At 51.3% G+C, this 23931-nt stretch overlaps 1 protein-coding gene across 1 annotated transcript in view; it reads left to right on the forward strand.

Annotated features, from left to right (window-relative positions):
- Window positions 1-23931, forward strand: part of MARCO (macrophage receptor with collagenous structure) — a 51348-nt gene that overhangs the window by 21387 nt on the left and 6030 nt on the right. The window contains exons 7-9 of the mRNA XM_029069196.2: window positions 4562-4660; window positions 23021-23065; window positions 23711-23818. Coding sequence (XP_028925029.1) covers window positions 4562-4660; window positions 23021-23065; window positions 23711-23818 — 252 coding nt within the window. The remainder of the gene's footprint in view (window positions 1-4561; window positions 4661-23020; window positions 23066-23710; window positions 23819-23931) is intronic.

Raw genomic sequence — 23931 nt, forward strand, 5'->3', positions numbered from 1 at the left:
GGAAACACGTATTGCAAATGACAGACAGGGGAGACAGTCACTGCACTAAAAGACAGATGGGGGAGACCGATCCTACAGTAAATGTCAGACAGGGGAGACAGACACTCCAATAAATAATAATAATAATAATTTTGGTATTTATTAAGCACTTACTATGTGCCAAGCACTGTTCTAAGCACTGGGGTAGATAAAGGGTAATCAGGTTGTCCCACACGGGGCTCACACCTTTAATCCCCATTTCCCAGATGAGGTAACTGAGGCCCAGAGAAGTGAAGTGACTTGCCCGAGGTCACACAGCAGACAAGTGGCGGAGGCGGGACTAGAACCCATGACCTCTGACTCCCAAGCCCGGGCTCTTTCCACTAAGCCACTATCTAAATGTCCGACAGGTGGAGACGGACACTGTAGTAAACGTCAGACGGGGGACACAGACATTACCGTACATGGCCTACAGAGAGAGACAGAAACCACATTAAATGACAGACAGGGAGAGGCAAAAATACTCGAATTATTTGTATATAACTGCTATAAGGGAGTTGAAAATATCCAAGTTGCTTAGGTGACGAGGAACTGCCAAAGTGGCAGTTGAAGGACAAATTAAGTGAGGAAACGAGGGCTTTGTCGGGGAAAGTTTGCTAGAGGATTATTATTATTAATAATAATAATAATGATGATGGCATTTGTTCAGCGCTTACTATGTGCCAAGCACTGTTCTAAGCACCAGGATAGGTACAAGGTTATCAGGTTGTCCCACTTGAGGCTCCTTATTAATCCTTATTTTACAGATGAGGTAACTGAGGCACAGAGAAGTTAAGTGACTTGTCCAAAGTCACCCAGCTGACAAGTGGCAAAGTCAAGATTAGAACCCATGACCTCTGACTCCCAAGCCCATGCTCCTTCCACTAAACCACACTGTTTCTCTAATTTCGGTACTTGTTAAGCACTTCATGGTGAAGTGGATAGAGCACGGGGCTGGGACTCAGAAGGTTATGGGTTCTAATCCCAGCTCTGCCACTTGTCTGCTGGGTGACCTTGGGGAAGTCACTTCACTTCTCTGGGCCTCAGTGACCTCAACTGTAAAATGGGGATTGAGACTGTGAGCCTCTTGTGGGACAACCTGACGACCTTCTATCTACCCCAGCGCTTAGAAGAGTGCTTGGCACATAGTAAGTGCTTAATAAATGCCAGAATTATTATTACTTACTATTATTATTATTATTCTTGTCCTCCAGCAGCCATAAGAGTGTGTCTTTACCGGAATTGAGTCACCCCCGGAAACCAAGCCAGGAGGGCTTGTATGATAAAGCAGATGTGTCTGGCTAGGAGTGTGTGTGTGTGTGTGTATTTGGAGTAACAACAGCAGAAATAATAATAATAATAATAATGGTATTTGTTAAGCATATACTATGTGCCAAGCACTGTTCTAAGCACTGGGGTAAGTACAAAGTAATCAGGTTGTCCCACGTGGGGTTCACAGTTTTCACCCCCATTTTCCAGATGAGGTGACGGAGGCAGAGAGAAGTTTAAGTGACTTGGCCGAGGTCGCACAGCAGACATGTGGCGGAGCCGGGATTAAAACCCACGGCCTCTGACTCCCAAGCCCGGACTCTTGCCACTGAGCCATGCTGCTTCTCATATAGTAGCAGGAATAGTAGCAGCAGTAATAATAATAATAATAATAATCGTGGTATTTGTTAAGGTCTTACTACGTACCAGGCACTGTACTAAGCGCTGGGGTATATGCAAGTTTGTCAGTCTGGATGTAATTCTTGTCCCACCTGGGGCTCACAGTCATCATCACATGGGAGAAGCAGTGTGGCGTAATGGATGGAGCCCGGGAGGCCCATCTCCCCCATCCTAAAAAAACCCTCGCTTGACCCCACTTCCCCTTCCAGTTATCGTCCTATCTCCCTCCTGCCCTTCCTTTCCAAACTCCTAAACGTGTCATCTACACTCGCTGCCTTGAATTCGTTAACTCCAACTCTCTCCTGGACCCCCTCCGATCTAGCTTCCGCCCCCTCCACTCCACCGAAACGGCCCTCTCAAAAGTCACCTATGACCTCCTTCTTGCCAAATCCAACGGCACCTTCTCTATCCTAATCCTCCTCGACCTCTCAGCTGCCTTTGACCTTGTCGATCATCCCCTTCTCCTCAACACCTTATCCAACCTTGACTTCAGTGGACTCCATCCTCTCCCGGTTTTCCTCTTATCTCTCTGGCCGTTCGTTCTCGGTCTCTTTCGCGGGCTCCTCCTCCCCCTCCCATCCCCTAACCGTCGGGGTTCCTCGAGGGTTAGTTCTCGGTCACCTTCTGTTCTCCATCGACACTCACTCCCTCGGTGAACTCATCTGCTCCCACGGCTTTGACTCCCATCTCTACGCAGATGCCACCAAAATCTCCATCTCCGCCCCGTCCTCTCCCCCTCCCTCCAGGCTCGTATCTCCTCTTGCCTTCAGGACGTCTCCACCGGGATGTCCACCCACCACCTCAAACTCAACGTGTCCAAGACTGAGCTCCTTATCTTCCCTCCCAAGCCCTGTCCTCTCCCTGACTTCCCCGTCACGGAGGATGGCACAACCGTCCTTCCCGTCTCCCAGGCCCGCGACCTCACTGTCAACCTTGACTCCATTCTCTCATTCACCCCACACATCCAATCCGTCACCAACACCTGCCCGTCTCACCTTCACAGTATCGCCAAGATCCGCCCCTTCCTCTCCATCCAAGCTGGTACAAGCTCTCATCATATCCCGACTGGATTATTTTATCAGCCTCCTCTCTGATCTCCCTTCCTCCCGTCTCTCCCCACTCCAGTCTATTCTTCATTCCGCTGCCCGGCTCATCTTCCTACAGAAAAGCTTTGGGCCTGTCACTCCCCTCCTCAAAAACCTCCAGTGGTTGCCTATCAACCTTCGCATGAAACAAAAACTCCTCACTCTTGGCTTCAAAGCGGTCCATCCCCTTGTCCCCTCCTACCTCACCTCCCTTCTCTCCTTCTACGGCCCACCTCATACACTCCGTTCCTCTGCCGCTCACCTCTTCACGGTCCCTCGTTCGCGCCCGTCCCGCCGTCGACTCCTGGCCCAGGTCCTCCTGCTGACCTGGAACGCCCTCCCTCCTCTCACCTGCCAAACCAACTCTCTTCCCCTCTTCAAAGCCCTCCTGAGAGGTCACCTCCTCCAGGAGGCCTTCCCACACTGAGCCCTCCCTTTCCCTCTGCTCCTCCTCCCCTCCCCATTCCCCTTTCACCGCCCTCTGCTCTTCCCCTTCTCCTCCCCACAGCACTGTGCATATTTGTATATATTATTTATTACTCTATTCATTTTGTTAATGATGTGTATATCTCTATGATTCTATTTCTCTTGATGATATTTACGCCAGACTTCTTGTTTTGTTCTGTTTTGTTTTGCTGTCTCCCCCGTTTAGACTGTGAGCCCGTTATTGGGCAGGGAATGTCTCTACCTGTTGCCGAATCGTACATTCCAAGCGCTTAGTCCAGTGCTCTGCACATAGTAAGTGCTCAGTAAATACGATTGAATGAATGAATGAATATCCCATATGGGGCTCCCAGTTTTAATCCCCATTTTACAGATGAGGGAACTGAGACCCAAAGAAGTGAAGTAACTTGCCCTAGGTCACTTAGCAGATAACAGACCACAGACTAGAACTCAGGTCCTTCTGAATTCCAGGCTTGCGCTCTATCAATCAATCAGCCAATCAGTGATATTTATTGAACGCTTAATATATGCAGAGCACTGTTCTAAGTGCTTGGGAGAGTAGAATACAGCAGAATTATAATAATAATGTTCGTATTTGTTAAGCGCTTACTATGTGCAGAGCACTGTTCTAAGCACTGGGGTAGACACAGGGGAATCAGGTTGTCCCACGTGGGGCTCACAGTCTTAATCCCCATTTTACAGATGAGGTCACTGAGGCACAGAGAAGTTAAGTGACTTGCCCACAGTCACACAGCTGCCAAGTGGCAGAGCCGGGATTCGAACCCATGACATCTGACTCCAAAGCCTTATCTCTCTCTCTCTCTCTCTCACACACACACACACACACACACCCAGACTATGAGCCTTTTGTGGGCAGGGATTGTCTCTATTTGTTGCCTAATTGTACGTCTCAAGCACTTAGTACAGTGCTCTGCACACAGTAAGCGCTCAATAAATACGAACAAATGAATGAATGAATGACTCAACAGAAACATCCCCTGCCCATAACGGGCTTAAAGTCTAGAGGGAGAGACAGACATTACTATGAATAAATGTCATTTATAATGTACGCTATATAATTTAAAGCTAGGTACATAAGGGCTGCGGAGTTGGGGTGAACATCAAATGTCCAAAGGCCGCAGATCAAGTTCATATCAGCACAGGTGGGGCCAGGGTCTGTGTACAAGTGGAGAGTCTCGGCCCAGAGAGGCACAGCCACCTCCCCGAATCGCCCAGCAGCCGGGAGACGAGTGGGGAACGCGACTCCGGCCTCGGCGCGGAGGGTGGGAGCGGCGGGGGGAGGGTTAACTGATGAGATTCTCACGGCTGTTCTCTCCGACTCGAAGGTCTTTCTGGGGCCCATGGGGCCCCCGGACTTCAGGGGGCCAACGGGATCCCGGGTGACAAAGGACAGAAAGGGGAACCAGGCCTGGACGCATCTAGAGGTAAGTAAGCCTTCAGCATCTCGGCAGTGGAAATACCGGGGTCACTCCAGGGCCCGTTCACCGTAGGGTCCGTCCGCCCCAGGTCCGTCCACCCGGGACTCTGTCAACACCATAGGAACCATTCCACACGCTGACTTTTCCCCAGTGTCCCAGCATGGACCATCCCACTCCCTGACTTTCCCCCACTGTCCCAGCGTGGACCATCCCGCCCCCCGACTCTCCCCTCTCCATCCCTGACTCTCCCCCGGAATAATAATGATGTTGGTATTTGTTAAGCGCTGACTATGTGCAGAGCACTGTTCTAAGCGCTGGGGTAGACACAGGGGAATCAGGTTGTCCCACGTGGGGCTCGCAGTCTTCATCCCCATTTTACAGATGAGGTAACTGAGACACAGAGAAGTGAAGCGACCCGCCCAAAGTCACACCGCTGACAAGTGGCAGATCCGGGATTCGAACGCATGATCTCTGACTCCAAAGCCCGTGCTCTTTCCACTGAGCCACGCTGCTTCCAACACCCCTAACTCTCTCCCTTCTCAGTCACTCAGCGGCATTTCTTGAGCACTTACTGTGCGCGGAGCACAGAACGCACCATCCGATGACTCTCTCCCAGTGACCCAGGTTACGGCGGAGGGAGAGAACTGATCGTGTGCCTTAAATTAATGAGAGAGAGAACTGATCGTGTGCCTTAAATTAATGATAAGGAGTTTCTGCTTGATGCAGAGATAGATGGACAATCATTGGGGGTTTTTGAGGAGAAACGTGCACGGAATGACTTTTTAGGGAAAAGTTCCGGGCAGCAGAGTGAATTATGGACTGGAGTGGGGAGAGATCAGCAAGGAGGCTGATGCAGTAGAAGAGGTGGAATAGGATAAGCATTTGGATCAGGGGAAGGGACAGATTCTGGAAATGTGGTGAAAATAGAACTGAAAGCATCTGGTGACAGATTGAATATGTCAATGAAAGGGGACAGATGAGTCAAAATAATGTCAGTATCCCGGACTTGTGAAGCAGGGCAGGGGGTGGTGTTGTCTTCGACGACAGGTGGTGTTGTCTTCAAGGAGGAGAGAACGGGTGGGGGGGAAGATGAGGCGCTCTGTCTCGGTGTGGTAAGTTTGAGGTGTCGGCGGGACATCCCGGTAGAGAAGCAGTGTTGCTTAGTGGAAAGAGCACGGTCTTGGGAGTCAAAGGTCGCGGGTTCTAATCGCAACTCCGACCCTTGACGACTGTGTGACTTTGAGCAAGTCGCTTCCCTTCCCTGTGCCTCAGTTACCTCATTTGTAAAATGGGGATTAAGACTGTGAGCCCCACGTGGGACAACCTGTTAACCTACTATCTACCCCAGCGCTTAGAACAGTGCTTGGCTGATGGTAAGCCCTTCACAAATGCCATCGTCATTATTATCAGTATTATTAGATATTCTGAAGGCAGGAGGAAATGTGAAATTGCAGAGAAGGAGAGAGAGCAGGGCTGGAGAGGGAGATTTGAGAATCATCCGCATAGAGGTGGGAGTCGAGGCACGGGAGCGAAAGAGTTCTCCAAGGAGAGGGTGTAGATGGAGAATAGGAGGCCGGGAACTGAGCCTTGAGGGACCCCCACAGTGAGGGGGTGGGAGGCAGAGGAGGAGCCCACGAAGGACACGGAGTGGCCAGAGAGCGAGGAGGAGAACCGGGAGAGGACAGTGTCGGTGAAGCCAAGGTTGGATAATGTGTCTAGGAGAAGGAGGTGGTCCACGGCATCAAAGCGTCAAAGACCGCCTCAGAGGTTGAGGAGGATTAGGATGGAGTAGAGGCCAGAGGATTTGGCAAGAAGAAGAACATTGGTGACCTTTGGGAGGGCGGTTTCTGTGGAACGAAAGGGACGGAAGCCAGATTGGAGGGAGTCAAGCAGAGAACTGGTGGAGAGGAATGTGAAAGCAGCAGGTGTGGACAACTCACTCAAGGAATCTGGAGAGAAAAGGTAGGAGGGAGATGGGGTGATAACTGGAGGAAGCCATGGGGTCGAGGGAGGGGTTTGTTTTTTGTTTTTAGGGTAGGAGAGACATGAGCATGTTTGAAACCAGTGGGGAAGGAGAATGTGGAGCGTGAATAGTTGAAGATGGTGATCAGGGAGGGAAGAAGGGAGGGGGAAAGTATTTTGGATGGGGATGGAGGCCCAAGGGGAGGGGGTGGATTTTGAAAGGAGATGGAAAGTCTCTTCTGTCGCCAAATCCTATTGGTTCTACCTTTACAGCATCACTAAAATCCGCCCTTCTTCTCCATCCAAATTGCTACCATGCGGATCCAAGCCCTTATTCTACCCCGCTTTGATTCCTGTAACAGCCTCCTCTCTGACTCCCCTGCCTCCTGTCTCTCCCCACTCCAGTCCGTATTTCACTCTGCTGCTCGGGTTATTTTTCTACAAGAAGGTTCAGCCCACGTCTCTCCACTCCTCAAGAGCCTCCTGCGGTTGTCCGTCCACCTCCGTATCAAACAGAAACTCCTAGCTGTTGGCCTAAAATCACTCGATCAGCTCACCCCCTCCTATTTTACCTCTATGATTTCCTAAGAGCCCGGGCTTGGGAGACAGAGGTCATGGGTTCGAATCCCAGCTCCGCCGCTTGTCGGCTGTGTGACTTCGGGCAAGTCGCTTAACTTCCCTGTGCCTCGGTTACCTCATCTGTAAAAGGGGGATTAAAACCGTGAGCCCCACGTGGGACAACCTGATCAACTTGTATCCCCCAGCGCTTAGAACAGTGCTCTGCATATAGTAAGCGCTTAACAAATACCGCCATTATTACTCTTAAAATCCCATCTCCTCCAAGATGTTTTCTCCAACTAAACCCTCATCTCCCCTCCCCCCACCTCCCTACTGTGTCATTTCTTGAACTTAGATCTTGCCTCTTTCAGAACTTGATATTCGGCCCACCTTCAGCCTCACAGTACTTAAGTACATGTCCATAACTTTATTTTAATACCTGTGTCCCCTCTAGATCGTAAGCTCTTTATGGTCAGGGAACCTGTCCACCAACTCTATTGCACTGTCCTCTCCTTAGTGCTTAGTAGAGTGCACTGCACACAGAAAGCACTCAGTAGATACCCCTGATTGCTATTGCTGGGAAAGATGGAAGCGTCAAAGAGGGTGCGGGAGGAGGGAGGGACTACAGAGGAGATTTTAGGGAGATCACGCCAGATGGTTTCAATTTTCTCCACAAAGTCCGTGGCAAGGTCATTAGGGGCAAGAGATTAGGCGGCGGGAGGTTTGTGGGGCACGGGGTGGGCAGCGGGCTTGAAGAGGGAGTTAAATGTCTGCAACAGCTGGCATGGGGAACGAGCATGGGAGTCAATAAGGATGGAGAAATGTTGCTACGAAGAGATGGGAGTCAGTCAATTTAATAATAATAATAATGTTGGTATTTAAGTGCTTGCTATGTGCAGAGCCCTGTTCTAAGTGCTGGGGGAGATACAGGGTCATCAGGTTGTCTCACCTGAGGCTCACAGTCTTCATCCCCGTTTTACAGATGAGGTAACTGAGGCACAGAGAAGTGAAGTGACTTACCCACAGTCACACAGCTGACTAGTGGCAGAGCCGGGATTCGAACCCATGACCTCTGCCTCCAAGCCCGTGAGCGCTTAGTATTTCCAGAGCACTGTAGTAAGTGCTTGGGAGAGTCCAATATAACAGAGCTGCCAGACACGTCTAGAAGGGGAAACAGACACAAATATAAATAAATCATTTATAATATGCAATTTATACATATGTACAGAAGTGCTGGGGGTTTAAGGGTGGGGCTTATAACAAATGCCCAAAGGCCATGGATCCAAGTGAATTTAAAAAGGAAAAGTAATGTTGTTGGGAGGAGATGGGAGTCCAGCGTGGCTTAGTGGAAAGAGCCCGGCCCTGGGAGTCAGAGGTCGTGGGTTCTAATCCCGCTCCGCCACTTGTCAGCTGTGTGACTTTGGGCAAGTCACTTCCCTTTCCTGGGCCTCAGTTCCCTCATCTGTAAAATGGGGATTAAGACTGTGAGCCCCCACCACCGCCGTGGGACAACCTAATGACCCTGTACCTCAGGAGGCAAAAGTAATGTTTCTGGGAGGAGATGGGAGTCAATGAGGAAGGAGAAATAATAATGTTGGTATTTGTTAAGCGCTTACTATGTGCAGAGCACTGTTCTAAGCGCTGGGGGAGATACAGGGTAATCAGGTTGTCCCACATGAGGCTCACAGTCTTCGTCCCCATTTTACAGACGAGGGAACTGAGGCACAGAAAAGTTAAGTGACTTGCCCAAAGTCACACAGCTGACAAGTGGCAGAGCCGGCATTCGAACCCATGACCTCTGACTCCCAAGCCCAGGCTCTTTCCACTGAGCCTCGCTCCTTCTCTAAATGATGATTCTGGGAGAAGATGAGAGTCAGTGAGAAAGATGATGACGCTGCTGATGGTATTTGTTAGGTGCTTACCATGTGCCAAGCACTGTTCTAAGCGCTTGGGTCGGTACAAGGTAATCAGGTCGTCCCACATGGAGCTCACAGATTTAATCGCCGTTTTTGAGATGAGGTAACTGAGGCCCAGAGAAGTTAAGTGGCTTGCCCAAAGTCACACAGCTGATAAATGGCAAAGCCGGAATTGGAACCCTTGACCTCTGACTCCCAAGCCCGGGCTCTTTCCACTGAGCCTTTCCGCTAATGTTGTTGGGTGGAAATGGGAATCAATGGGGATGGAGAAATAATGTTGCCGGGAGGTGGAGAGGGCAGTTAGAGCCAGCAGGGGAGGGTGGGTTTGAGATGGACCAGGTGAACCTGATGTCTGGATTTCCATCAGTAGCGTACGGAGGTTCAGGTTCCAGCAGTGGAGCCGGTTAGCCGACGTGATCCGGGGACACCGAGGTCTCCTCTTTGGTTCTGCCCCTGCTGAAGCTCCAGTTGGGGGGGGGGGTCCCTCGTCCTGGGGGGAGGGGATTTGGGGAACATCGTGTCCACCCTGTCCACCGTTGCTGCTTCTATAAACTCCAGGCCTACTCCATCCCAGGCTGCAGTGTCCTGTTTCCATCCGACTGCTCTATCCGTCCCCCGGATCACTCTCGTTGGCCCCTGTCTATCTCTGCATATGGTGGGGGAGGAGGGAAGGAGATCCCCTCGGGAATGGGAAGGGGGGGCAGAAATCCACCTCCTTGGGGTCTCATCTCCTGGAATTGGAGAGGATGGGGCTAGGTCACTAGGTGGGAAGTGGGATAGTCGAGACTGAAGGCTGGGAGAGAAAACCTGGAATTCTAACCACCCTTAGCCAATCAGCGGTCAGCACCCCCTTCCTCTCCCGGCCTTCCGGGGAGAGATTTAGCCCCATTCCCCATCATCCGGGATTGGTGGATGAAGCGGTGTTCCGATTTCTCCTCCTCCTCTCCCTCCTCACCCCCTTCTTCCCGCTCCTCCTCTGTTTCAAATCCGTTTCAAGCCCGACTGAACAGGAGGGCCAGGGAGGGCCAGTCCTCGGCTCCAGAAATTTTTCCTGATCCAGAAGCCGACTATCCCGGTAACAACGATAATAATAATAATGGTATTAGTTAAGCGCTTACTACGTGCCAGGCACTGTTCTAAGTGCTGGGGTAGGTACAAGATTATTCATTCACTCACGTTTATTGAGCGCTTAGAACAGTGCTCAGTGCTTAGAACCGTGCTTGGCGCAGAGAAAGCGCTTAACAGATACCCTCATTATTATTATTATGTGCAGAGCACTGGACTAAGCGTTTGGAAAGTCCACTACAGTAATAAAGAGAGACAATCGCTACCCACAGCGGGCTTACAGTCTAGAGGGACACTGGGTTGGACACAGTCTCTGTCCCACACGGGGCTCACAGCCTTAATCCCCACTTTACGGATGAGGAAACTGAGGCCCAGAGAAGAGAAGTGACTTAACCAAGGTCATATGGCAAACAAGTGGAGGACTCCCTGCCCTTACTCTATCCTCTAGGCCACGCTGCTTCTCAAGGGAACCTCTTCCACCTGTAGTCCCCTGCCTGCCGCCCACCCCTCCCCCGTCATGCTCTTGGGACCCCCAACTCAACCCTCCCGGCCTCTCAACCCATTCCACCTGCCCCCGCCCACCCGGGGATCCTTGATCCTTGGGGGTCCTTCCCAGCTCCCTCCGCTTCCCGCAAAGCCAAACACAAGATTGGTTGGCATCAGGGGCGGCCAAGAGGCCGGAGGGGGGACTCGCCAGGGCAAGCTCTGCCTGCAACGGCTGGGGGAGTGGGATGAGGGAAGGGGATTAAGTGGGGAGGGGTCCCGGTCGGGGGGACGGGCGTTCTTAAGGGACACCGTGGGAAGCAGCATAGGGTAATGGCTGGGAGTCAGGAGATCATGGGTTCTAATCCCAGTTCCGCCACTTGTCTGCTGCGTGACCTTGGACGAGTCACTTCACTTCTCCGGGGCCTCAGTTCCCTCATCTGTCAAGTGGGGATGAAGCCTGTGAGCCCCACGAGGGACAACCTGATTACCCTGTATCCACCCCAGAGCTTAGAACGGTGCTTGGCATATAGTAATATCAGCATCATTATTATCGTTATTATTATAAGTGCTATGGGGTGGGGAGAGAGGGGGGAAGAGCAAAGGAAGCGAGGCAGGACGACGCGGAAGGGAGTGGGAGAGGAGGAAAAGCACGGTTTAGTCCGGGAAGGCCTCTCGGAGGAGATGGGCCTTCAGTAAGGTTTTGAAGCGGGGGGAAAATGGTTGTCTGTGGGATTCGAGGAGGGAGGGCGTTCCGGGCCAGAGGCGGGACGTGGGCCGGGGGTCGGAGGCGAGACGGGAGAGATGGAGGCCCAGGGAGAAGGTGAGCGGCGACAGAGGAGCGGAGTGTGCGGGCTGGGACGGAGAAGGACGGGAGGGAGGTGAGGGAGGAGGGGGCGAGCTGAGGGAGAGCTTTAAAGTCAATGGTGGGGGGCTTCTATGTGATATGGAGGTGGATGGGCACAACCGCTGGAGATTTGCAAGGATTCCGAACTGACCAGCGGGGTCCCCGCGGTGCCACTAATGTCCGCGCAGGGGGCCCCGGCACAAGGCTGGCGGGCGTTGCCGGGGGGGCCGTGCTGCGGGAGCCCACCGCCCAATTCAGCCCGCAGCTGCTCTGCCAGGAATCCCTTCTGCCCATTTGGAAGCGGGCAGGGGGCCGAGCGGCTGGCAGACCACCCCTCCCCGCCACACACAGCCTGCTCCAGACCCTCCCCCAGCCCCCACGGCAGCGTGGCTTAGTGGAGCGCGGGCTTGGCGGTCAGAGCTTGTGGGTTCGAATTCCGGCTCCGCCGCTTGTCCGCTGTGTGACCTTGGGCAAGTCGCTTCACTTCTCTGGGCCTCAGTGACCTCATCTGTCAAAAGGGGATGAAGACTGGGAGCCTCAGGTGGGACAACCGGATGACCCTGCATCTACCCCTGCGCTTAGAACAGTGCTGTGCACATAGTAAGCGCTTAACAAATACCAACATTATTATTATTATTATTCTTCTCTGGGCCTCAGTTACTTCATCAGGAAAATGGGGATTAAGACTGTGAGCCCCACGTGGGGCAAGCTGATTACCTTGTTTGTATCTACCACAGTGCTTAGAACAGTGCTAGGCATATAGTAAGCGCTTAACAAATTATAATAATGTTGGTATTTGTTAAGCGCTTACTAGGTGCAGAGCACTGTTCTAAGCGCTGGGGGAGATACAGGGTCATCAAGTTGTCCCACGTGAGGCTCACAGTTAATCCCCATTTTACAGATGAGGGAACTGAGGCCCAGAGAAGTGAAGTGACTTGCCCACAGTCACACAGCTGACAAGTGGCCCATCATTCCCATTCCCACAGCACCCTCCAGACCTACCCCTGCCCCCCACCTCTCGCCCGCCCCCGGCACAGCGCTCTCCGGCCCTTCCCCCACCACAACGCGCCCCATCCCCTCTCCACTACAGCGCACTCCAGTCCCTTCCCCACTACTAGAGAAGCAGCGGGGCTTAGTGAAAAGAGCCCGGAGTTGGGAGTCAGAGGTCGTGGGTTCTAATCCCGGCTCTGCCACTTAGCTGTGTAACTTTGGGCAAGTCACTTTACTTCTCTGGGCCTCAGTGACCACCTCTGTAAAATGGGGGTGAAGACTGTGAGCCCCACCTGGGACAACCTGATGATCTTGTATCTACCCCAGCGCTTAGAACAGTGCTTGGCACGTAGTAAGCACTTAGCAAGTACCATCATCAGCATTACCACAGCGCGCTCCATCCCTTCTCGACTACAACGGGCTCCAACCCCTCCCCACCACATCGCACTCCATCCCCGCGCCACCACAACGAGCCCCATCCCTTCTCCACCACAACGCGCTCCATCCCTTCTCCACAACAGCGCGCTCCAGCCCCCCACTACAGCGCGCTCCCTCCCTTCCCCACCACAACGCGCTCCAGCCCCTCCCCTACACAGAGCGCTCCTAGAAAAGCAGCGTGGCCCAGTGGAAAGAGCCCGGGCTTGGGAGTCAGAGGTCATGGGTTTTAATCCCGATTCCGCCGCTTGTCGTCTGTGTGACCGTGGGCAAGTCACTTCACTTCTCTGGGCCTCAGTTACCTCATCTGTAAAATGGGGATGAAGACTGGGAGCCTTATATGGGACAACCTGATTACCCTGTATCTACCCAGGGCTTAGAACAGTGCTTGGCACATAGTAAGTGTTTAACAAATACCAATAGTATTAATATTATTATTATTATCCCTTCTCCACTACAACGCTCTCCAGCCCCCCACTACGGCACGCTCCATCCCTTCCCCAACACAACGCGCTCCAACCCTTCCCCCCCACAACGTTCTCCATCCTTTCCCCACCATAACGCGCTCCAGCTCCTCCCCACTACAGCACTTTCCATCCTTTCCCCTCTACAGCGCGCTCCAGACCCTCCCCTACACAGCGCGCTCCATCCCTTCCCCACCACAGCGCGCTCCATTCATTCAATCATATTTACTGAGCGCCGACTGTGTGCCGAGCACTGTACTTTGGAAAAGGACAATATAATAATAATAATGTTGATATCTGTTAAGCGCTTACTATGTGCAGAGCACTGTTCTAAGCGCTGGGGTAGATACAGGGTCATCAGGTTGTCCCACGTGAGGCTCACAGGCTTCATCCCCATTTTACAGCTGAGGCTCAGAGAAGTGAAGTGACTTACCCACAGTCACACAGCTGACAAGTGGCAGAGCCGGGATTCGAACCCATGACCTCTGACTCCCAAGCCCGTGCTCTTTCCACTAAAACAATGAATAGACACATTTCCTGCCCACAACGAGCTGACACTCTAGGTACATCCCCTCCCCACTTGCGGCAGACTTTCACCACTCTGTACCTTGGCGGGGGTCTGCAGAGCACCCACTGGGGGTGGAAGGTTTGCGGGGCTCGTGGGAAGAGGATGGGAAAGAGAGAGCCGGATTGAAAGGCCAAAGATGCCAATCGGCAGCCCGAGTCCCCTTGGAGTGGCCAGAGCTCGAGAGACATGCCCAGGAAGAGACAGAGAAAAGTCTAGAGAGACAGAGCAACAAGCCTAGAGAGAGAGACAGGCAGACAGGGCCAGAGACAAAGAGAAAAGTCCAGAGAGAAAGAGATAATAATTATAATAATGTTGGTATTTGTTAAGCGCTTACTATGCGCAGATAAGTCCAGGGGGAAGAAACAAAAGAGGTGGAGACAGTCCCACCTCTGCCACTTGTCCTCTGTATGAACTTGGGCAAGTCACTTGAGTTCTCTGTGCCTCAGTTCCCTCATCTGTAAGATGGGGATTACGACTGTGAGCCCCATGTGGGACTTGGACTGTGTCCAACCCGCTTTGTTTGTATCCACCCCAGTGCTTAGTTCAGTGACTGGCACAAGTAAACACTTAACAAATATCATTAAAAAAAGATTTAAAATGCCCCACAAAAAAAAAAGAAAATATTCGTGTTTGTTAAGCGCTTACTATGTGCAGAGCACTGTTCTAAGCGCTGGGGGAGATACAGGGTCATCAGGTCATCCCACGTGAGGCTCACGGTTAATCCCCATTTTACAGATGAGGTAACTGAGGCACAGAGAAGTTAAGTGACTTGCCCACAGTCACACAGCTGACAAGTGGCAGGTAACCCACCTGATTATCTTGTATTGACCCCAGCATTTAGCACAGTGCCTGGCATATAAGTGCTTATCAAGTACCATTAAAAAAAAAAAACAGAGAAAGACCAGCCCAGGAGAGACAGAGAGACGCTGACCTCCCTGCCTCCTGTCTCTTTCCACTCCAGTCCATACTTCACTTTGCTGCCCAAATCATTTTTCTACAAAACAATTCAGTCCACATCTGCCCACGCCTCGAGACCCTCCAGTGGTTGACCATCACCCCCACATCAAAAAGAAACTCCTCACCATAAACTAGGCTAACGTTCCTTCCCTCACAAAAGGAGATTGTGGGCTTCTGAGACAGGGAGGGCGATGGTGGTGTCTACACCAGTGGGGAAGCGGCAGAAGGGATGCAGGGTCTGGGTGGGAAGATGAGGAGTTCTGTTTTGGACAGGTAAAGTTTGAGGTGACGGGAGGACATCCAAGTGGAAATGTCCTGAAGGCAGGTGGAAATGTGAAATTGCAGAGAAAGAGAGAGATCAGGGCTGGAGAGGGAGATTTGGGAATCATCCTCGTAGAGATGGGAGCTGAAGCGGTGGGAGCGAATGAGTTCTCCAAGGGAGTGGGTGTAGATGGAGAATAGAAGGAGCCTTGAAGGACCCCCACATTTAGGGGGTGGGAGGCAGAGGAGGAGCCCACAAAAAAGACAGAGAATGAGCAGCCAGAGAGCCAGGAGGAGAACCAGGAGAGAATGGTGTCCGTGAAGCCAAAGTTGGATAATGTGTCCGGGAGAAGGGGGTGGGCCACAGTGTCGAAGGCAGCTAAGAGGTCAAGGAGGATTAGGTTGGAGTAAAAGCCAGTGAATTTGGCACGGTGGAGATCATTGGTGTTTGAGAGGGTGGTTTCTGTGGTGTGAAGGAGGTGGAAGCCAGATTTTGGGGGGGGGGGGGGATGGTCAAGGAGGAGAGGAAGTGAAGGCAGTGGGAGTTGACAACTCACTCGAGGAGCTTGGAGAGAAATGGTAGGAGATGGAGCGATAGCTGGAGGGAGCTGTGGGGTCAAAGGAGGGTTGTTTTTAGGAGAGGGGAGACATGAGCAGGTTTGAATAATAATGGTAGTATTTGTTAATTACTTACTATGTGTCAAGAACTGTTCTAAGCACTGGGGGAGATAGAAGGTAACGAGGTTGTCCCACGTGGGGCTTACTTTCTTAATCCTCATTTTACAGATGAGGTAACTGAGACACTGAGAAGTGAAGTGACTTGCCCAAAGTCACACAGCTGACAAAGGAGGGAGCCGGGATTAGAACCCACGACCCCTGACTTCCAAACCCGGGGTCTTTCCACTAAGTCACACTGCTTCTGTTTGAAAGCAGCAGGGAAGAAGCCATTGGAGAGTGAATGGTTGCAAGTGGCAGTCAGGGAGGGAAGAAGGGAGGAGGTGAGTGTTTTGATAAACTGCCAAGGAACGCAAAGAGTAAGGGATGGATTTTGAGAGAAAGCGGGACATCTTTTGAGACGCTGCTGGAAAAGATGGGAGAGTCAGAGAAGGGGCAAGAGGAAGGAGCTGGAGGGAGCGGGGGAACGGGAAAAAAACAAGGGAGATTTTAGGGAAAACATGCTTGACGATTTCAATTTTCCCGATAGATTTTGTGGTCAGGTCACTAGGGGCAAGGGCTAGGAGGGCTGGGGGGAAGGGGGCGTTAATGATAATAATGTTGGTATTTGTTAAGCGCTTACTATATGCCAAGCACTGTTCTAAGCGCTGGGGTAGATACAGGGTAATCAGGTTGTCCCACATGAGGCTCACAGTCTTAATCGCCATTTTACAGATGAGGTCACTGAGGCACAAAGAAGTGAAGTGACTTGCCCACAGTCACACAGCCGACAAGTGGCGGAGCTGGGATTCGAACCCATGACCTCTGACTCCCAAGCCCGGGCTCTTTCCACTGAGCCACGCTGCTTCTCTAAGGCGTTGAGGAGGGAGTTAAATCCCTGAAACAGATGTTAGGGAAAAGGGCATGGGAGTCAATAAAGATGGAAAAGTATAGCGGTCGGGTAGAGGAGAAGGCCAAAGGGCAGTAGAATAATCATACTACTAGGTCTTGGGTAAGTCATTTCACTTCTCTGGGCCTCAGTTACCTCATCTGTAAAATGGGGAATAAGTCTGTGAGCCCTATATCGGGCAGGGACTGTGCCCAACCCTATTTGCTTATATCTACTTCAGCGCTTAGTACAGTGCCTGGCACATAGTAAGCGCTTAACAAATACCATTATTATTATTACCACTACTGCTACTATTCATTCATTCATTCAATAGTATTTATTGAGCGCTTACTATGTGTAGAGCACTGTACTAAGCACTTGGAATGGGCAATTGGGCAACAGATAGAGACAATCCCTGCCCAATGATGGGCTCACAGTCGAAATGGGGGAGGCAGACAGCAAAGCGAAAGAGAACAAAACAAAAACAAGACATCATCAAGATAAATAGAATCAAGGGGACGTACATCTCATTTACAAAATAAATAGGGTACTGGTCCCGAGAGCAGCGTGGCCCAGTGGATAGAGCATGGGCCTGGGAGTGTGTCTGACTTTTGGGTTCTAATCCCAGTTCCGCCGCTTGTCTGTTGTGTGACCTTGGGCAAGTCACTTCACTTCTCTGGGCCTCAGTTACCTCATCTGGAAAATGAGAATGAAGACTGTGACTCCTATATGGGACAGGGACGACGTCCAACTCAGTTCCTTTGTATCCACTCCATCGCTTAGTACAATGCCTGGTCCCCGTTTAATAATAATGTTGGTATTTGTTAAGCGCTTACTATGTGCCGAGCACTGTTCTAAGCGCTGGGGTAGACATAGTGGAATCAGGTTGTCCCACGTTGGGCTCACAGTCTTCATCCCCATTTTACAGATGAGGTAACTGAGGCACCGAGAAGTGAAGTGACTTGCCCACGGTCACATAGCTGACAAGTGGCTGAGTCAGGATTCGAACCCATGACCTCTGACTCCAAAGCCCGTGCTCTTTCCACTGAGCCATGCTGCTTCTCTGTTTAGACTGTGAGCCCGTCGTTGGGAGGGGATGGTCTCTATCTGTTGCCGAATTGTACATTCCAAGCGCTTAGTACGGTGCTCTGCACATAGTAAGCGCTCAATAAAGACAATTGAATGAATGGACATAGGAAGTGCTTAAAAAATACCACAGTTACTCTTCCTATTATTATCTGCTTATTGTTATATCGTATTCTCCCAAGGACTTAGTACGGTGCTCTGCATACAGTAAGCCCTCAATAAATACGATTGGATGAATGAATTATAATAATAATAAAGTTGCTATTTTTTAAGGGCTTACTATGTGCCAAGCACTGTTCTAAGCGCTGGGGTAGATACAAGGTATTCAGGTTGTCCCATGTGAGGCTCACAGTCTTAATCCCCATTTTCCAGATGAGGTCACTGAGGCACCAAGAAGTTAAGTGACTTGCCCAAAGTCACACAGCTGACAGGTGGCGGAGCAAGGATTAGACCGCTGACTCTTATGACTGGGCTCTTTCCACTGAGCCATGCTGCTTGTCTATTACTTATTATTATTATTATTATTACTACCACTGGTAATTCTACTGGTATTATTACAACTACTGTTAGTACTTCTGCTACCAGCGCTTAGAACAGTGCTCAGCACATAGTAAGCGCTTAACAAATACCATCATCATTATTACTGTTATTACTATGCTCTGACTATTACTACTGCTGCTAGTATTACTGCTACCATTAATAATAACAATGTTGCTATTTGTTAAGCACTTACTATGTGCCGAGCCCTGTCCTAAGTGCTGGGGTCGATACAAGGTCATCAAGTTGTTCCACGTGAGGCTCACATTCTTCATCCCCATTTTCCATATAAGGTCACTGAGGCACCCACAAGTGAAGTGACTTGCCCAAAGTCCCACAGCTGGCAGGTGGCGGAGGCGGGATTAGAACCCAGGACCTCTGACTCCTAAACCCGGGCTCTTTCCACCGAGCCACGCTGCTTATCTTTCTACCATCCCGGCTCTGCCACTTAATAATAATAATAATAATAATAATGTTGGTATTTGTTAAGCGCTCACTATGTGCAGAGCACTGTTCTAAGCCCTGGGGTAGACACAGGGGAATCAGGTTGTCCCACGTGGGGCTCACAGTCTTCATCCCCATTTTACAGATGAGGTAACTGAGGCACAGAGAAGTTAAGTGACTTGCCCACAGTCACACAGCTGACAAGTGGCAGAGCTGGGATTTGAACTCATGATCTCTGACTCCAAAGCCCATGCTCTTTCCACTGAGCCACTGAGCCACGCTGCTTCACTTGTCAGCTGTGTGACTGTGGGCAAGTCACTTCACTTCTCTGGGCCTCAGTGACCTCATCTGGAAAATGGGGATGAAGACTGGGAGCCTCACATGGAACAACCTGATGACCTTGTATTGACCCCAGCGCTTAGGACAGTGCTCTGCACATAGTAAGCGCTTAACAAATACCAACATTATTATTATTATTATTACTAGTACTATTACTAATGCCACTGTGATCTCCCCAAAATCTCCCCTGCCCCTCCGCAGTCCCTCCACTCCTGCCCCTTCTTCACCTCTCCCACCTTTCCCAACAGTATCTCTAGAGCGGATTTCCTGCCTTCTTTCAAAATCCACCCGCTCCACCTGCTTATCCGACCCCATTCCTTATGCTTCTCCTCTGTGGCTCAGTGGAAAGAGCACAGGCTTTGAAGTCAGGGGTCATGAGTTCGAATGCCAGCTCAGTCACTTAATTTCTCTGTGCCTCAGTTGCCTGATCTGTAAAATGGGGATGAAGACTGTGAGCCCCACGTGGGACAACCTGATGACACTGTGTCTACCCCAGCGCTTAGAACAGTGCTCTGCACATAGTAAGCGCTTAACAAATACCAACGTTATTATTACATTATTAAAACACTTGCCCCTTCCTTCTTCCCTCCCTAATTGGCATCTTCCCCACCGCTTTAATGCCCACGTTTCCCCTATTCTAAAGAAAAAAACCCCTTCCTCAACCCCATGACTCCCTCCATTTATGGCTCCGTCTCCCTCCTACCTTTCTTCTCCGAACTTGAGCAAGTTGTCTACAACCACTGTCTCCACTTCCTCTCTTCCAATTCTCTCCTGGCCTCCCTCCAGTCTGGCTTCTGTCCCCTTCGCTCCACAGAAACCGCCCTCTCAAAGGTCACCAGGGATTGGAGAAGCAGCGTGGCCCAGTGGAAAGAGCCCGGGCTTGGGAGTCAGAGGTCGTGGGTTCGAATTCCGGCTCTGCCACCTTGTCAGCTCTGTGACCGTGGGCAAGTCACTTCACTTCTCTGGGCCTCAGTTACCTCATCTGTAAAATGGGGATTAACTGGGAGCCTCACGTGGGACAACCTGATTACCCTGTACCTACCCCAGCGCTTAGAACAGTGCTCTGAACATAGTAAGCGCTTAACAAATACTAACATGATTATTATTATTAAATACCAACATTATTATCATTATTACTAGTACTATTACTAATGCCCTGTACCTACCCCAGCTAGAACAGTGTTCTGCACATAGTAAGCGCTTAACCAATACCAACATTATTGTTATTATTAACTCCTTCTTGCCAAATACAACAGCCTCTACACCATCCTAATCCTCCTCGACCTCTCGGCTGTCTTGGACACTGTGGGCCACCCCCTACTCCTGGAAACGTTATCCAACCTTGGCTTCGCGGACGCTGTCCTCGCCCGCTTCTCCTCCTACCTCTCTGGCCGCTCATTCTCGGTCTCTTTTGTGGGCTCCTCCTCTGTCTCCCACCCCTTAACTGTGGGGGTCCCTCAAGGTTCAGCTCTGGGTCCCCTTCTAGTCTCCAACTGCACCCCCTCCCTGGAGAACTCATTCACTTCCATGGCTTCAACTATCACCTTTATAATACATCGTGGCTCAGTGGAAAGAGCACGGGCTTTGGAGTCAGAGGTCATGGGATCGAATCCCAGCTCTGCCACGTGTCAGCTGTGTGACTGTGGGCAAGTCACTTCACTTCTCTGTGCCTCAGTTACCTCATCTGTAAAATGGGGATGAAGACTGTGAGCCCTACGTGGGACAACCTGATTCCCCTGTGTCTACCCCAGCGCTTAGAACAGTGCTCTGCACATAGTGAGCGCTTAACAAATACCAACATTATTATTATAATACATCTAATAAATAATAATCATGATGGTTAAGCGCTTACTATGTGCCAAGCACTGTTCTGTACAAGGTCACCAGGTTGTCCCAAGTGGGGCTCACAGTCTCATCCCCAGATGAGGGAACTGAGACCCAAAGAAGTGAAGTGACTTGCTCAAGGTCACACAGCCGACAAATGGCAGGGGTGGGATTAGAACCCACGACCTCTGACCCCCAAGCCTAGGCTCTTTCCACTGAACCGCACTGCTTCTCTACATCTCCCTCTCCAGCCCTGATCTCTCTCCCTCTCTGCAGTCTCGCATTTCCTCCTGCCTTCGAGACATCTCTTCTTGGATGTCTATTTACAGTGCTTGGCACATAGTAAGCACTTAACAAATACCATCATCGTCATCATCATCATTTGTCCTGATGTCTGTTTATTTGTATTGATGTCTGCCTCCCCCATCCCTAGACTGTGAACTCAGTGTGCCAGGAATTGTCACTCTTTCTTGTTGTATTATACTTTCCCGGGCGCTTAGTACTGTGCTCTGCACATAGTACGTGCTTAATAAATACGATCGACTGAATCTCCTCCTGTCATGTCATACTTAATATATCTAAAAGAGGCCATCGTATCTTCCCACCCAAACTCTGTCCTCCCCCTGACTTTCCCACCGTAATAGACGGCACTACCGTCCTTCCTGTCTCACAAGTCCATAACCTTGGCGTTAATCCTTGACTCCTCTCTCTCATTCGGCCCACATATTTCTTTCATCTCCATCTAAAATATATCGCTCATCCTATCCCACCTGGATGACTGTATCAGCCTCCTCGCTGACCTCCCCGCCTCCTGTCTCTCCCCACTCCGGTCCAGACTTCGCTCTGCTGCCCGGATCATTTTTCTACAGAAACATTCAGTCCATGTTCCTCCAATCCTCGAGAACCTCCAGGGGTTGCCCATCCACCTCCGCGCCAAACAGAAACTCCTCACCATCGGCTTCAAAGCACTGCCCCCTCCTACCTCACCTCGCTACCCTCCGAGTAATAATAATGTTGGTATTTGTTAAGCGCTTACTATGTGCAGAGATCTGTTCTAAGCGCTGGGGTAGATACAGGGTAGAGAAGCAGCGTGGCTCAGTGGAAAGAGCACGGTCTTTGGAGTCAGAGATCGTGGGTTCGAATCCCGGCTCTGCCGCTTGTCGGCTGTGTGACTGTGGGCAAGTCACTTCACTTCTCTGTGCCTGTTACCTCATCTGTAAAATAGGGATGAAGACTCTGAGTCCCACGTGGGACAACCTGATTCCCTTGTGTCTACCCCAGCGCTTAGAACAGTGCTCTGCACATAGTGAGCGCTTAACAAATACCAACATTATTATTATCATTATTAATCAGGTTGTCCCACGTGAGGCTCACAGTTAATCCCCATTTTACAGATGAGGTCACCGAGGCACAGAGAAGTGAAGTGACTTGCCCACAGTCACACAGCTGACAAGTGGCAGAGCCGGGATTCGAACCCATGACCTCTGACTCCCGAGCCCGGGCTCTTTCCACGGAGCCAACCCAGATGGCCCACTTGGCTCCTCTAATGCCAATCTTCTCACTGTGCCTCCATTTCACCTATCTCGCCGTCAACCCCTCGCCCACTTCCTGCCTGTGGCCTGGAACGCCCTCCCTCTTCAAATCTGACAGACAATGACTCTCCCCTCCTTCAAAGCCTTATTGAAGGTCACCTCCTCCAAGCGGCCTTCCCTGACTGCGCCCTCCTTTCCTCTTCTCTCACTCCCTCCTGCGTCACCCTGACTTGCTCCCTTGATTTATCCGAGCCCCACACCACTTATGTCCATATCTGTCATTTATTTCTTTCTATTAACATCTGTCTCCCCCTCTAGACTGGAAGCTCAGTGTGGGCAGGGAATGTGTCTGTTACATTGCTATATTGTCCTCTCCCAAGGGCTCAATACAGTGCTCTGCACTCAGTAAGTGCTCAATAAATATGATAGAATGAATGAATGAACGTGGGGTTTGAGGGAGTCCCCTTCTGAGTCCACGTGGCTCTCGGGGACCGGACCCCAGTTCCGGTCCACTGGGGTCCGAGGCTCAGACTCCATCTGTCCATCTCTCTTCAGGGCTGCAGGGACCAAAGGGAGACAAGGGGGATCCCGGATTTAGAGGTAAGGGGTTCTGGGCCTCGCTGTGGGGGGCTGCTTCCCCTGGCCACCATGTGGGTGAGGCCAAGGGGGGTCCCACCAGTAGCCGGGATGGCCAGCAGACTGGGCGGAGCCCCCCGGTGGGTCAGGCAGGGTGGGGGTGGGGGAGGTGGCCACAATCTTGCCCCGGTGAACCCCAACTGGCTCCTCCTGCAGCCGGAAACACTCCCGGTAACAGCTCCGGATGTTCCCTCTAGGCTGTATACTCCTTGGGGGCAGGGAATGTAACTGTTCTATTGTTCTCTCCCAAGTGCTTAGTACAGTGCTCAGCACACAGTAAGCACTTAAATACCATTGACTGACTCCTGGCCTACCACCATGGCAGCTGCCCCCTGCTACCTATCTCTCCCTCCTCCTTTTCCTCCTCCTCCCCTCCTTCATCTCCTCTTCCTTCTCCTCTTCCTCCTCCTCCCATTCCTCCTCCTTTTCCTCCTCCACCTGTCTCTCCCCGTCCTCTTGCTGCTCAACTTCTTTCTTGTTCTTCCCCTCTTGTCTTTGTCCTCCTCCCCCTTCTGCAGGGGCAGCCCAGCACCCAGCTCAGTGTGTGTATGCGCATGTGCTTGTGTGTGTTTGTGTATGGTCTCCCCTTCTGATCCTGTTTCCAATCAGGTTATCCAGGAAACCCGGGCCTCAAGGGGGCCAGTGGAAACCAAGGTCTGAAGGGCCAGAAAGGTGACCTGGGTGAGAAAGGAAGCCAGGGGCCAACTGGGCCTGCAGGTGAGGAGTGGAGGCCAGAGGGGAGGCTGGAACTGAGGTGGGACTGGGGGCTGGAGCGGGGGCAGAGTGGATGCTGGAGGGGAGGATGGAGGGGAGGAGAGTGGAGGCTGGAG

This window comes from Ornithorhynchus anatinus, chromosome 1 (assembly GCF_004115215.2).
Source record: "Ornithorhynchus anatinus isolate Pmale09 chromosome 1, mOrnAna1.pri.v4, whole genome shotgun sequence".
In the NCBI taxonomy this organism is placed as follows: Eukaryota; Metazoa; Chordata; class Mammalia; order Monotremata; family Ornithorhynchidae; genus Ornithorhynchus; species Ornithorhynchus anatinus.